The sequence below is a fragment of the Pseudophryne corroboree genome, chromosome 7 (assembly GCF_028390025.1).
Source record: "Pseudophryne corroboree isolate aPseCor3 chromosome 7, aPseCor3.hap2, whole genome shotgun sequence".
Lineage (NCBI taxonomy): Eukaryota > Metazoa > Chordata > Amphibia > Anura > Myobatrachidae > Pseudophryne > Pseudophryne corroboree.
The window spans coordinates 190,858,859-190,872,165 of record NC_086450.1 but is presented as its reverse complement, the minus strand read 5'-3'; the positions used below and the strand labels follow the sequence as shown (position 1 = coordinate 190,872,165).

General features: G+C 49.8%; 1 protein-coding gene across 1 annotated transcript; it reads left to right on the top strand.

Moving 5' to 3' along the window:
- Positions 1-7,933: 7,933 nt before the first annotated feature.
- On the top strand, positions 7,934-12,666 carry LOC134944938 (myb-related transcription factor, partner of profilin-like). Its single transcript, XM_063933886.1, has 5 exons — positions 7,934-8,118; positions 10,959-11,137; positions 11,305-11,824; positions 11,909-12,415; positions 12,518-12,666. Exons 2-5 carry the CDS (start codon positions 10,961-10,963, stop codon positions 12,649-12,651), a joined length of 1,338 nt encoding a protein of 445 aa, XP_063789956.1. The 5' UTR covers positions 7,934-8,118; positions 10,959-10,960; the 3' UTR covers positions 12,652-12,666.
- The last annotated feature ends 641 nt before the right edge of the window (positions 12,667-13,307 follow it).

The following is a 13,307-nucleotide window of genomic DNA, read 5'->3' as shown; positions in this document are numbered from 1 at the left end:
GATATTTCAGGGAGATTCAATTTTTCATTTAAATGATTATTACAATCAATATAAATGGTTCAGGATGTTTTACCAGGAGACGAGATTCCGGTTGTCAGTATACCAACACCGGCATCTCATATGCCGCAATCCCGGTAGCGAGGCAATGAGCCCCCTCGCAGGCTTGCTGCGCTAGCCACGCTTCGGGCCCAGTGGCTCGTTTCACTCACCACAGGTTATATTCCCACTTGGTTCATGGTGTGGACACACCAACCGAGTGGGAATAACCTGTGGTGATAGAATGTCAGGTTGTCTGTATTTCAGCGGCTGTTGGTATTCTGGCGTCGGTCTCCTGAACGCCGGGATCCTGACAGAATGGTATTTTGACTGCATCCTATATAAAAAAGGAATCTATTGAGTCAGTCATTCAAATACCTTTAACTTGGGTTTCTCACCTTACATGTTGAACAGTGTCACCAATAATGATATTAAAAAGCACTGGTCCAAGTACAGATCCCTGGGGTACTCCACTAGTAATATTTCTCTCCTGTGAATGCACTCCATTTACTACAACTCTGTTTTCTATCCTGCAACCAGTGGCGTCCAGTGGGGGTGGGTGGGATGCGGAGGAGGGGGGGGAGTCCGCTAACAGCCCGCCACTCCCCAGGTATACCTGTGCTGTGGCCAGCCAATGGCAGCAACATCTTCCCAGTGATATCTTCAGGAAGATGGTGCTGCACATAGAAAGTTAAGACTCTGGCACTGTGCCAGAGTCTTTGCTCTCTGGTGACCAGGATCATCTTCCCAAATATCAATGGGAAGATGGCGCTGGCCGGGGAGTAGGGACCCGCTTTCAGATCAAGTAAAGTAGGAAGCGGGTGCCCTCCCCTGCCCTCCCTGTGTTAAAACAGTGCCCACTTTGTGGGTGCTTTAAAGTACTTTTATATTAAAGGGCATAGTAACACCCACTTTCTTAAGCCATGCCCCCGCCCCTTTACCAGGGCCCAGAGTGGCTCTCGGCGGCACTACCTGCAACCAAGATCTTCTCCATTTAACCATCTTGGTATCCAATCCCAAACTTTTGAGTTTATTTAGCAGTCTGCGATGTTTGACAGTGTCAAAAGCCTTACTAAAGTCTAGATAAGCTATATCTACGCTCCCACCTTTATCTATTACTTTAGTCAAATAGATAAATAGTCAAAAAAGTTAATAAGGTTTGTTTGACATGATCTCCTCTCCCAGTGAATCCATGCTGTTTGGGATCCTGTAAATTGCTGGATTTGAGATAATCTAAAACTATTTATTTTCAGAGTGTTTCCATCAATTTCCCTACTACTGATGTAAGGCTCACTGGCCGGTAGTTGCTTGCCTCCTCATTTCTTCCACTTTTGTGCAGTGGGACTACATTCGCTCATTTCAAGTCCTCTGCAATTACTCCTGTAGTTAGTGACTGGTTGAATAATTCTGTTAAGGGTGATACCAGCACCCCTTTAATTCTCTTTTAATTTCCTTGGATGTATCCCATTTGGCCCCATTGATTTATTTACTTTCAGCTTTGAGAGTTCTGTTAGGACCTTCTCCTCTGTAAATGTACAGTACTTGTTTCATTTTTCTGAATATCCCTGCAACTTAACTGTGGCCCATTCCCCTCTCTTTCAGTAGTCAATACTGAGCAAAAATAATTGTTAAGATGATTTGCTATTACATTGTCTCCCTCAACAAGACTCCCAATCTCTGGCTTTAGTCTTATTATTCCGCCTTTTGTTTTTCTCCTTTTGCCTATATACCTAAAAAAAACGAGTTTTATGGTAAGAACTTACCTTTGTTAAAACTCTTTCTGCGAGGTACACTGGGCTCCACAAGGAAAGACATAGGTTAGTTAACCAGCCCAATGCAGTAGCAGGAAAAGAGACGACAACGGTTAGTAGCCACATACACCACACTCTCACGACAGGAGAAGTGTCAGCGGCTAATGCCATACCAACCCAAAGAAGCTAAGTGCGTCAGGGTGGGCGCCTTGTGGAGCCCAGTGTACCTCGCAGAAAGAGTTTTAACAAAGGTAAGTTCTTACCATAAAACTTGTTTTCTGCTGCGGGGTACACTGGGCTCCACAAGGAAAGACATAGGGGATGTCCTAAAGCAGTTCCTTATGGGAGGGGATGCACTGTAGCGGGCACAAGAACCCGGCGTCCAAAGGAAGCATCCTGGGAAGTGGCAGTATCGAAGGCATAGAACCTTATGAACGTGTTCACTGAAGACCACGTAGCCGCCTTGCACAATTGTTCAAGGGTCTTAACACGGCGGGCCGCCCAAGAAGGTCCAACAGACTGAGTAGAATGGGCCGTAATGTGAGCAGGAGCTGATGGACCAGCCCTCACATAAGCATGTGCAATCACCATTCTAATCCATCTGGCCAAAGTTTGCTTGTGAGCAGGCCAGCCCCGTTTGTGAAATCCAAACAGCACAAAGAGAGAATCAGATTTCCTAATAAAAGCAGTTCTCTTCCCATAGATACGGAGAGCCCGTACCACATCCAAAGACCGCTCTTTGGGAGACAGATCAGGAGAAACAAGTGCCGGAACCACGATCTCCTGGTTAAGGTGGAACGAAGATACCACCTTAGGTAAATATTCGGGACGAGTCCTAAGAACCGCCCGGTCACGATGAAATATCAGATATGGGGAAATACAAGACAAGGCACCCAAATCCGACACTCTTCTAGCTGAAGCAATAGCCAGCAGAAACACCACCTTACGGGAAAGCCACTTAAGATCAGCTGAACCAAGAGGTCCAAACGGAGACTCTTGTAACGCCATCAAAACCACCGACAAGTCCCAAGGAGCCACAGGCGGGACATAAGGAGGTTGGATACGCAACACATCCTGAGTAAAGGTATGCACATCAGGTAAGGTCGCAATCTTTCTCTGAAACCACACCGACAAGGCAGATATTTGAACCTTGAGGGAGGCCAGACGCAGGCCTAAGTCCAGGCCCTGCTGAAGAAAGGCCAACAACTTGGCTGTACTAATCTTGGAAGCATCATAATCGTTAGATGCGCACCAAACAAAGTAAGAATGCCAGACCCTATAGTAAATCCGAGCAGAAGATGGTTTCCGGGCCCGCAACATAGTTTGAATGACCGCCTCAGAAAAACCCTTTAGCCCTTAAGACGGAAGCTTCAAGAGCCACGCCGTCAAAGACAGCCGGGCTAGGTCCTGGTAGACACAGGGGCCCTGAACGAGGAGGTCTGGGCGTTGTGGAAGTAGAATTGGACGCTCCGACGATAGGCCCTGCAGGTCTGAGAACCAGTGCCATCTGGGCCACGCTGGAGCTATGAGAAGCAGAATTCCTCTTTTTTGCTTGAACTTCCGAATTACCCTGAGCAGCAGTGACACTGGAGGGAACACGTATGGCAGTCGAAACCTCCACGCTTCGCCAGCGCATCCACGAATGCTGCTTGAGGATCCCTCGTCCTTGCTCCGAATACCGAAACCTTGTGATTGTGTCGAGACGCCATCAGATCTACGTCTGGAAGGCCCCACTTTTCCACTAGGAGTTGAAACACTTCTGGATGGAGGCCCCACTCTCCGGCGTGTACGTCCTGATGACTGAGAAAGTTTGCTTCCCAATTCAGGACTCCCGGAATGAATATTGCAGATATGGCGGGTAGATGGCGTTCCGCCTTCATTGCCAAACGGCTTTGAGTGTCGCCTTGATGATTTATGTAAGCCACTGTGGTGGCGTTGTCCGACTGTACTTGAACAGGACGGTTCTGAATTAAATGCTGGGCCAGATTCAACGCATTGAAGACCGCCCGCAATTCCAGAATGTTGATCGAGAGGAGAGATTCCTCCTTGGTTCACCGACCCTGAAGGGAGTGTTGCTCCATCACCGCTCCCCAACCTCTGAGACTGGCATCTGTCGTCAACAGGATCCAGTCGGATATCCAGAAGGAACGGCCCCTGCACAATCGTTGGTCCTGGAGCCACCAGTGCAGCGACAGACGGACCTCCGGAGTCAGTGAGATCATGTGAGACCTGATCCGGTGAGGCAGGCCATCCCACTTGGCTAGAATCAGCCTCTGGAGGGGGCGAGAATGAAATTGAGCATACTCCACCATGTCGAATGATGATACCATGAGGCCCAGCACCTGCATTGCCGAATGTATCGACACTTGCGGACGAGAAAGGAAGCAACAAATCCTGTCCTGAAGCTTCAGGACTTTCTCCTGAGACAAGAACAACCGCTGGTTGTGAGTGTCCAAAAGCGCTCCCAGGTGCACCATGCTCTGAGCAGGGACCAGGGAAGATTTCTTCCAGTTGATGAGCCACCCGTGGGCTTGTAGAAACCGGACAGTCATATCCAGATGACGTAGAAGAATTTCTGGGGAATTTGCCAGGATTAACAAGTCGTCCAGATATGGCAGTATCCTGACCCCTTGACGGCGGAGTACCACCGTCATCACCGCCATAACTTTGGTGAAGTCTTGCAGAGCCGTAGTTAAACCAAAAGGTAACGCCCGAAACTGGTAATGGAGGTTGCCAATCGCAAACCTCAGGTATTGCTGATGTGACACTGCTGTAGAAATATGCAGGTAAGCATCCTGTATGTCCAGGGAGACCATTTAGTCCCCAGGTTCCAAGGCCAGAACTTTAGAGCGAAGGGTTTCCATACGGAACTTGGAAACTTTCACAAACCTGTTCAATGCCTTGAGGTTGAGAATGGGCCGGGAGGACCCATTCGGTTTCGGGACTATAGTACCCCCGGCCCCCTTCTTTTGAGAATAGTACCCCTGGCCCCTCTGAGCAAGAGGCACCTGTACTACAACTCCTGTATCCAGGAGGGTCTGTACCACCGAATGTCTGGTCCAACGGGACGTCTGTCTGGCAAAATCGATGAGGGGGTTGGTTTTTGAAGGCTATGGCGTAACCTCGAGTGACGACTTCCTGTACCCAGGCATCTGAAGTGGTCTTCAACCATTCCTGGGTATACCCTAGAAGCCAGCCCCCCACCCTGGGATCCCCCAGGGGGAGGCCCGCCCAATCATGCGGCAGGCTTATCAGTCTTGGAAGCTGGCTGATGGGCAGCCCAGGCTCTTTTGGGCTTCGGCTTACCAGGTTTGGAAGTGTGGGCCTGCTTGTTGTACACCTGACCTTTTGCTTTACCTGAAGGACGAAAGGGGCGAAAGGAAGTACCTTTAGCCTTCGACACAGAAGGAGCGGTACTTGGTAGACAGGCAGTTTTGTCAGTACCTCCAGAGTTTTTCTAGAGTCCAGATCCACAGACCAGGATCTCAGCCCCAATATCCGGCGAGCCAGGACTGATGTAGTAGAGGCCTTGGCTGCTAGGATACCGGCATCAGAAGCCGTCTCTTTAATATAGTGAGAAGCTGTGACAATATATGACAAGCATTGTCTAGCATGGTCAGAAGAGATTTCAGCTTCTAACTCCAAGGCCCATGCTTCAATGCCTTTGTGCAGCACCCGTGAGGGTGTAAATCACTTTCAGACAACCCTCCACACGTTTATCCGTAGGCTCTTTTAGAGATGTGATGGTAGTGACAGGTATAGCTGAGGAAACCACCATCCTAGCCACATGTGAGTCCACTGTAGGAGGCATTTCCCAATTTTTAGACAGCTCTGGTGCGAGGGGATAGCGAGCCAGTATCTTCTTTTGAGGCACAAACTTCTTTCCCGGGTTTCCCCAGGGTTCCTGACGTATATCCACTAGCTGGTCAGAGTGAGGTAAAACTTGTTTAACCACCTTCTGACGCTTGAACCTATCTGGTTTCTTAGGAGGGGCGGATGGCTCGGGATCCGCCCCTCCTAAAATTAACTTAATAGCCTCCAAAAGATCAGGAACATCCACATGTGAACTACCCTCCCCATCAGCAGTATCTGTGTCAGAATCTGTGGGGTCAGTGTAAGCGCCATCTTCATCAGACGAGGTGTCAGTGACAGCAGTGGATTGTGAGGAGATAAGAGCTCGCTTAGAGGACCCCTTGGTCTTAGGCGAGCGAGGGTCAGACTTTTTAGTAGTCAGGGACTGGTTCAACTTCTTCAGTTGAGCAGATAAATTGTCCGCCCAAGGCGGGTTAGCTACGGGGACCACATACGGTTGCACCGGCATAGGAGGTCCCATAGGTGGTGTTAGTTTAGTAACTAGCGTATGTAGCAGCGTGGAGAAAGCAACCCACGGTGGGTCATTATGTACCCCGGTTGCCACAGTCCCACTGGGGGGCAAGGAGCCCCCAGAACCAGAGCCCATAGCTGCTATAGTCTTCTCATAGGGGTCTGTGGCTTCAGCAACACCGGCAGTGTGTTCCGCCCCAGAACCGTTACCTTCAGAAGTAGACATGATATAACTTGCAGTATGAGGTAACACAGTACAATTGGCAGCAGTACAATACCTCTTACCCAAACCCCTGCACAGTGTACTCAGCACAAGCAGAGATACAGGAGAGATATGGTGACTAAAATCACAGAGAAAAATACGTATTAGAGTATATCTTTGTGAAAATCCTATATAATTATAAAACCTGATGCACCAAGCCCCCTCAGGTTATAGAATATAGGGATAGCAAGTTGAGTGAGAGACACGAAATGGAAACCACTCAGCAAGCTAATGCACTCACATGTAAACAATGCAGAGGATATTACTAACAATAATACTGCACTGGACCAGCTTATATAGCTATGTAGTCAATAGATATAACACTGCACAGTAAGAACTGGGTGTATATCACAGGGTACGTGTACCAGAGAACCCTGACTAAATGCACTCTTTCTTAACTAACACTGTCTAATTGACATGTAGAATACTTAAGTGTCATGTAAAGTCACAGCGCTGACAACCAGGCGGCTTTACACAGGAGGATTTGCCCAAGCAGTGCCAGGAACAGTGTAGCTGAGAGAAATGGCGCCCAAACACTGACAGGGAGTGAGTGAGAGACAGATATGCAGCTCCAGGGTGGGAACATTTACTGGAAATGGTGCCCTGGGGCTGGGGGAGGGGCTCCAGGTCTAAGCCTTATCCCCCTGCTGCCAAAACCACCAGGTACTGTGGGCTACTAGTAAAACGGTTTTAAGGGAAAACCTGACCTGCACCCATGCCCTGGTGATCTAGTGGGATCGCCTGTACTGCCACGGTGTCCACCGCCAGCGCGCGCGGCCCACCTCCCACTGACCGCGCCGGATCGCGATAAAGTACGGGTCCCGCGAGCGGGACCCACTCACCACCTCCCGAAGCGCGGCCACGCGATCCCGGAGAGACCCCGTCGTGTGTGCCTGACTTTAGAAGTAAACCAGAGCCTCCTGCTGTAGTTACCTGTCAACCAGGGCTCGGGAGTGTACAGCGCCGCTGGGGAGAGATGGAGCTGCAGCAGTGAATGTCACTAGACATGTACACACTGCTGCAGCCTTTGAAGTCTTCACTTTTCTTCTCAAAAAGCTCTTCTTAGGGCTGCCCAGAGCAGCCCCTCTGTTATGTGCCTGCTATCTGCGGCACCAACTACAAAACTGAGCTCCTGTGCAGGGAGGCGGGGTTATAGAGGAGGAGGCGCTATGCATTCTGGGAACAGTCAAAGCTTTTGAGCCTGTTGGTGCCTCAGATCAAGATCCTACTCTACACCCCTATGTCTCTCCTTGTGGAGCCCAGTGTACCCCGCAGCAGAAAGTTTTGCCTCCTTTACCCACTGACTGGGCCATTTTCTCATCAGCTTGTGCCTTTGCACATCTGATTACCTTCTTAGGGGTATATGCAATAGCGGGCGAATCGCGTCATTTAATCCGCCCCTGTATAATTCGCCCGCTATCGCCTGTCGCCGGGACCCTGAATTCACCATATTCAATGTATAACTGATTCGACCCACCCCCAGGCGGATTACGGCCAATCGGCGAGTAGTGGGAGTACTGAATTTGCCTTCCCGCCGAAAGCAGCCCTTTATTAGGGCTTGTTTGCTGCGTGCTCTGCAGCCATTTTGTGAACCTGCAGAGAGGTGTGAGGAGGTGCAGAGCTAGCAATTTGGTTGTTTGCTGTGGATATCGTTTGGACACCCCAGCAGGCTTTATTCCAGGACAGTCAGGAGGATTCCTGTTACCCGGAGGAGAGCCATTTTAGGAGCTTTTACTACATTTGTAGGTAAGTACCACATGTGTGTCTGGTGTTGCATGTATGTGTTTGTGTAGTGGGGGTTGCCATGAGGTGTACATGGGGTGTTTGTGTATGTGTGCAGGTATGTGTATAGCCCCTTGCTTGTGTTGCTGCATTTTTTGGGGGAGACTTGTGTTTTGGGGTAGTTTTTCACGTTTTTTTTTTATTCTTAAATTGACTTTTTTGGGTCTTCTATTAGCATTGGTGTACCTCCTGAGTGTGTTGGGATGCTTTCTGGCCATTTTGGGGTGATTTGGAGCAAGTTTAGTCGACAGCCTGGTCGACCTGTGCTGTAGACTGTTTGGCAAACATGTGTTTTCCCGCCTAATTTTGCTGTGGTGTACCTCCTGAGTGTGTTGGGATGCTTTCTGGCCATTTTGGGGTGATTTGGAGCAAGTTTAGTCGACAGCCTGGTCGACCTGTGTTGTCGGCAGTTTGGCAAACATGTGTTTTCCCGCCTAATTTTGCTGTGGTGTTCCTCCTGAGTGTGCTGGGATGCTTTCTGGCCATTTTGGGGTGATTTGGAGCAAGTTTAGTCGACAGCCTGGTCGACCTGTGCTGTAGACTGTTTGGCAAACATGTGTTTTCCCGCCTAATTTTGCTGTGGTGTACCTCCTGAGTGTGTTGGGATGCTTTCTGGCCATTTTGGGGTGATTTGGAGCAAGTTTAGTCGACAGCCTGGTCGACCTGTGCTGTCGGCAGTTTGGCAAACATGTGTTTTCCCGCCTAATTTTGCTGTGGTGTACCTCCTGAGTGTGTTGGGATGCTTTCTGGCCATTTTGGGGTGATTTGGAGCAAGTTTAGTCGACAGCCTGGTCGACCTGTGCTGTAGACTGTTTGGCAAACATGTGTTTTCCCGCCTAATTTTGCTGTGGTGTACCTCCTGAGTGTGTTGGGATGCTTTCTGGCCATTTTGGGGTGATTTGGAGCAAGTTTAGTCGACAGCCTGGTCGACCTGTGCTGTCGGCAGTTTGGCAAACATGTGTTTTCCCGCCTAATTTTGCTGTGGTGTTCCTCCTGAGTGTGCTGGGATGCTTTCTGGCCATTTTGGGGTGATTTGGAGCAAGTTTAGTCGACAGCCTGGTCGACCTGTGCTGTAGACTGTTTGGCAAACATGTGTTTTCCCGCCTAATTTTGCTGTGGTGTACCTCCTGAGTGTGTTGGGATGCTTTCTGGCCATTTTGGGGTGATTTGGAGCAAGTTTAGTCGACAGCCTGGTCGACCTGTGCTGTCGGCAGTTTGGCAAACATGTGTTTTCCCGCCTAATTTTGCTGTGGTGTTCCTCCTGAGTGTGCTGGGATGCTTTCTGGCCATTTTGGGGTGATTTGGAGCAAGTTTAGTCGACAGCCTGGTCGACCTGTGCTGTAGACTGTTTGGCAAACATGTGTTGTCCCGCCTAATTTTGCTGTGGTGTTCCTCCTGAGTGTGCTGGGATGCTTTCTGGCCATTTTGGGGTGATTTGGAGCAAGTTTAGTCGACAGCCTGGTCGACCTGTGCTGTAGACTAGACTGTTTGGCAAACATGTGTTTTCCCGCCTAATTTTGCTGTGGTGTTCCTCCTGAGTGTGCTGGGATGCTTTCTGGCCATTTTGGGGTGATTTGGAGCAAGTTTAGTCGATAGCCTGGTCGACCTGTGCTGTAGACTGTTTGGCAAACATGTGTTTTCCCGCCTAATTTTGCTGTGGTGTACCTCCTGAGTGTGTTGGGATGCTTTCTGGCCATTTTGGGGTGATTTGGAGCAAGTTTAGTCGACAGCCTGGTCGACCTGTGCTGTCGGCAGTTTGGCAAACATGTGTTTTCCCGCCTAATTTTGCTGTGGTGTTCCTCCTGAGTGTGCTGGGATGCTTTCTGGCCATTTTGGGGTGATTTGGAGCAAGTTTAGTCGACAGCCTGGTCGACCTGTGCTGTAGACTAGACTGTTTGGCAAACATGTGTTTTCCCGCCTAATTTTGCTGTGGTGTTCCTCCTGAGTGTGCTGGGATGCTTTCTGGCCATTTTGGGGTGATTTGGAGCAAGTTTAGTCGATAGCCTGGTCGACCTGTGCTGTAGACTGTTTGGCAAACATGTGTTTTCCCGCCTAATTTTGCTGTGGTGTACCTCCTGAGTGTGTTGGGATGCTTTCTGGCCATTTTGGGGTGATTTGGAGCAAGTTTAGTCGACAGCCTGGTCGACCTGTGCTGTCGGCAGTTTGGCAAACATGTGTTTTCCCGCCTAATTTTGCTGTGGTGTTCCTCCTGAGTGTGCTGGGATGCTTTCTGGCCATTTTGGGGTGATTTGGAGCAAGTTTAGTCGACAGCCTGGTCGACCTGTGCTGTAGACTGTTTGGCAAACATGTGTTTTCCCGCCTAATTTTGCTGTGGTGTTCCTCCTGAGTGTGTTGGGATGCTTTCTGGCCATTTTGGGGTGATTTGGAGCAAGTTTAGTCGACAGCCTGGTCGACCTGTGCTGTCGGCAGTTTGGCAAACATGTGTTTTCCCGCCTAATTTTGCTGTGGTGTTCCTCCTGAGTGTGCTGGGATGCTTTCTGGCCATTTTGGGGTGATTTGGAGCAAGTTTAGTCGACAGCCTGGTCGACCTGTGCTGTAGACTGTTTGGCAAACATGTGTTTTCCCACCTAATTTTGCTGTGGTGTACCTCCTGAGTGTGTTGGGATGCTTTCTGGCCATTTTGGGGTGATTTGGAGCAAGTTTAGTCGACAGTGTGGGTCAGCCATTTTGTGTGGGTCAGCCATTTTGTGTGGGTCAGCCATTTTGTGTGGGTCAGCCATTTATACATGTATGTATGTATGTATGTATGTATGTATGTTTATTTTATTTTTATTTTATAACAGAGATGTCAAAGGACAAGCAGACCCGATCCGCCCCTTCCCCCACCCCCTCGGATCTATCCCTTCATAGCAACGAGGAGTGGGAGCCAACCCAGGAGGCGGATACGACCGCCCAGGCATGTAGTGACCAGCCGCGGTCGTCAAGGGCCCATGAGAAGTCCAAGAAAAAGCCTAGTAGAAAGGTACTAACCACACCTGCAGACACAAATAGCATCAAACTTTCTTTACTGTAGTTTGCGCAATGCCATGCACACCTACTGGAATATGTGCGCAATGCCAGGGATACTGACACTCACAGGTACATACCGATCTTATTATTATTTATTTTTATTTTTTTTAATCCCTAAAGGCAAGAAGCCAGCCAGAGGAGCAGTCGGAGGAGGAAGCCTCTGGTGAAGATGCAGGACAGAAAAAGGTGCGTGGACCCAGATACACTGAGGCGGAAAACTGTACCCTAGTGGATTGCGTCGACAGGTCCTACGACGTTTTGTATGGACCAAGGGCACAGACAACAGCAGCTAGGACAAAGCGAAGCATCTGGGAATCCATTGCGAGTCAAGTCACTGCAATATCTGGAAACCGCCGGAGCACCAGAAATTGCTTGAAGCGGTACAGTGATTGCCGCAGACAGACCAAGAAGAAGATGGGGATTCAGCGCCGACATGAGACAGCTACGGGAGGTGGCCCGGCTCTCAACCTGAAGTGGCTACCCTGGGAGGATGTTATTAGAAGGCGCATGAACCCTGCCATGGTCGAAGGAGTTCGCGGAGGTGTGGACTCTAGCCGTCCTGCTGGCTTTCCCGAGGAGGAAGAACCGCCCAGAAGACGGAAGAAGGCGGGAGATAAGCCGTCCAAAAGGAGGTCTGATGGTAAGAATACATTCACATGAGCTGTACTTCCCTTTAAAATGTTTGTATGTGCTAAATGTGTTTTTTTTTTTTTTTTTTTTTCAGACAGGCCTGCCCAGAGGACATCACCTGCGCACAGGACATCGCCAGCGCACGGACCGTCACCTGTGCAGCAGGCATCGGCAGCAGCGCGCGGACCATCAACTGCGCCGCAAGCATCGCGAGCACACAGATCGTCACCTGTGCGCCACAGTTCGTCATCGCGCAGTTTGTCACCTGTGCACCAGACGACGTCGGCGCACAGACTCTCACCTGTGCGCCAGACACCGTCGGCGACCACACCACAAGATGGGCGCCAAACTACAGCTCCTGCGCGCAGGCCATCACCAGATCGTCGTCTCTCCAGGAGCTCTGGGACTGTGACTGAAGAGCCTCAAGACACAACCCTTGTGGACCCATCACCCGATCTGTTTGAGTCTACAGGGTTAACAGACGAAACTTTTCTTGGGTTTGAGGACAGCCGTGCAGACGTATCCAGCCAGACCCTTGAAAAGTCTTCCGAAACGAGGACAAGTGGAGCTCCTGGAGCAGCGGCATCACAGGATGGAGAAGGTTTGTATTTATTTTGTGTGTGTGGGAGGGTGGAGGGGGGGGGGGGGGTCAGCAGTTGTGAAAAGTTTATTAACTTTCCCAAAAAAATTATTTTGCAAACAGTGGTGCCACGAACCAGCAGCGGACTAGCTTCGGGGATTGGTTCCTACTTCAGGCCGGATCTCCTACAGGAGTCGTCAGAGGATGACGAGGTGGAAGTGCAGGAGGCTCCAGTTACTACATCCCTGCATGAGTAAATTGAATTGTGAGCCTTCAAAAAAATGTATGATGAATGTGTATAATATTGTCTAATTTTCTTTTCAGCTGCCCAAATCCAAGTTGTGGCAGACATCCAGGAAGGGCAGAATCCCTCAACTGTTCAGAGGGTTCACACCCTGGCATCAGAGATTGGGACACGCCAGGATACATACACAAATGTCGTGGGAAGCAGACTGGACAACATTGAGAGGACAATGGAGAAAATGGCAAACAGTCTGCTTGAACTGCAAAAGACTCTTTCCGACAGCACGGCCACAATACTACAGGTCAGAATGCAAGATCATAGGGAGAGTATGACCGTACTTAACATTCTGGCCGAATCCATGACCCGGCTCGTGGACAACACTGCATGTCTGGTAGCAAGCAATAAAAACATGTCGGAGAGTCATCGACACTCCTCATCCAGCCAACAGGTCATCGCAACCACACTGCAGATGATCTATGATAAGCTCCCAGGAACAGCTAATCAACATGCTGGTGATCCACCATATCCGCCGTCGCAAGCCACAAGGACGCCTCGTACCCTTCCTCAAGTCCCATCCCAGTACAGACAGTCACAGATGTACCAGGGATATACAGGGATGTACCCCACGCCCCAGATGCCTCCACCACCGGCCACACAATCTTCAGCAGC